Source organism: Lolium rigidum, chromosome 7 (genome assembly GCF_022539505.1).
Source record: "Lolium rigidum isolate FL_2022 chromosome 7, APGP_CSIRO_Lrig_0.1, whole genome shotgun sequence".
NCBI classification, from domain to species: domain Eukaryota; kingdom Viridiplantae; phylum Streptophyta; class Magnoliopsida; order Poales; family Poaceae; genus Lolium; species Lolium rigidum.
Genome location: NC_061514.1, coordinates 183,350,358 through 183,351,911, shown reverse-complemented (window position 1 = coordinate 183,351,911; position 1,554 = coordinate 183,350,358). Strand labels below are relative to the sequence as shown.

General features: G+C 54.2%; 1 protein-coding gene across 1 annotated transcript; it reads right to left on the bottom strand.

The window, feature by feature from the left end:
- Positions 1 to 500: 500 nt before the first annotated feature.
- Positions 501 to 1,171, bottom strand: LOC124679125. The gene has a single exon (XM_047214944.1). It carries the CDS (start codon positions 1,042 to 1,044, stop codon positions 568 to 570), a length of 477 nt encoding a protein of 158 aa, XP_047070900.1. The 5' UTR covers positions 1,045 to 1,171; the 3' UTR covers positions 501 to 567.
- Between the last annotated feature and the right edge of the window lie 383 nt (positions 1,172 to 1,554).

Here is a 1,554-nt window from a genome sequence, read left to right as displayed (position 1 = left end):
GGCGCCACCGCTTGCACGTGGCCACGGCGCGGCCGAGGCAGAGAGGGGAGGTGATCAAAAGTTGGAGGATGAGACGGAGGAGCTTGTCGGAGATGTCGCGCAAGATCGAGATCGATAATCAAATCCCTTATCTTTAGGGACGTCATGATCGTCGCGTGCAGTTAGTTTGATTAGCGGGAAGTTTATCCATCAATCAATTCAGAACTGGACGCGACAGTCGCGTGTAGTTTTAGACGTGGCACGGCCTCAAGTCAAAACTAGATAAGATGTTTTGGCAAGCCAAATTGACTTGCCAAAATAAGAGGAAGTAATAATTACAGAAGAAAAACAGACCTTCATTCAAAAAGAAATACGTACAAAAACGTGGCATTGACGTTGCTGTGTTTGATGGTTTTTGATCATGAACACACCAGAACAAATCCCAAACAAAATGGTGCGAGAACAACCTTAACTACACATTTCAAAAAAAAAAAAAAAACCTTAACTAACAGGGCTACAAAGCTTACGAGTAGTAATAACTAACAGGCCCTGCAGATTGGAGCTTCATGGTGCAAGTGCAAGAAGCGATCAAGCGGCCTGCATAGTCGCGGCCCTCCCCCTCTGCCCAAAGCGAGAGACGGCGTAGCTCCGGCTCCTGCCAAACGCCACGTCGGCGCCGGCGAGACCGCCGAAGTCGCAGGGCCTGTCCTCGTCGATCTTCCCCATGGCCACGCTCTGGCTCCTCGGCACGACCGGCGGCTCCGGCGGCGGCGCCCGCCTCTCTGACGCGGCGCGCATGAGCTCCCGCAGGTCGCTGTCGCCGGCGAAGGAGCGCGACGAGGAGGACGGGGAGGCGGAGTAGCTGCGGAAGTCGTCGCCGGACCTGCTGCAGGACCTGGGCGTGCCGGGGAAGGACGGGTAGCCGAAGGCGGCGTCGCCCGGGAACTGGCCCGCGCAGCTGGTGAGGCCCCGCACGTAGAGGTCGCGCGCGCGGCACAGCGCCCGTCCCGGCGCCCGCCACAGCCAGCTCACCCGATTCTTGCCGCCGCTGCCCATTCGGCTCATGCCCCGCGCGCTTGTTACTCAAGGCCGTCGTCAACCAACTCTGCCAATACTGCTAGCCAGCGGTCTTTGATTTGATGAAGAAACTACTGGGAAGAAGATGTGTTGCTCGCGATCGAGAGGGTTTTGGTTATATAGATAGATAGATAGATATCAAAGGACCAGAATTGCATATATATTGGCTTTCTTTCGCTTTCCTGTGAGTACTTTTCAAAGTGATAATTGTGGCAGTAATAAAATACACAACTCAGAGAGAGTATAATTCTCCTGTACGTACCGCTAGTGTTAGACGAGCCCACAGGGCACAGGTGGGTGGCTGCTGAGGACCCGGCACTTCCAACGCCGCCTGCTGACTTGTGATCGCAACGCAAGGTGGACACACCTGTGTGTACCGTGTACACGCACAGTACACGCGTAGAGCGTAAATCAACCTGCAATCTTTGCCAAGATGCCAGTGATGATGCGTACATACATCGCAATTTCTGTGAATTTGGTCCTATCACTGTGTAAAGG

What these genes read in the sequence shown, in the direction of transcription:
- LOC124679125 (XM_047214944.1), bottom strand. Translation starts at nt 1,044, where the DNA reads ATGAGCCGAATGGGCAGCGGCGGCAAGAATCGGGTGAGCTGGCTGTGG.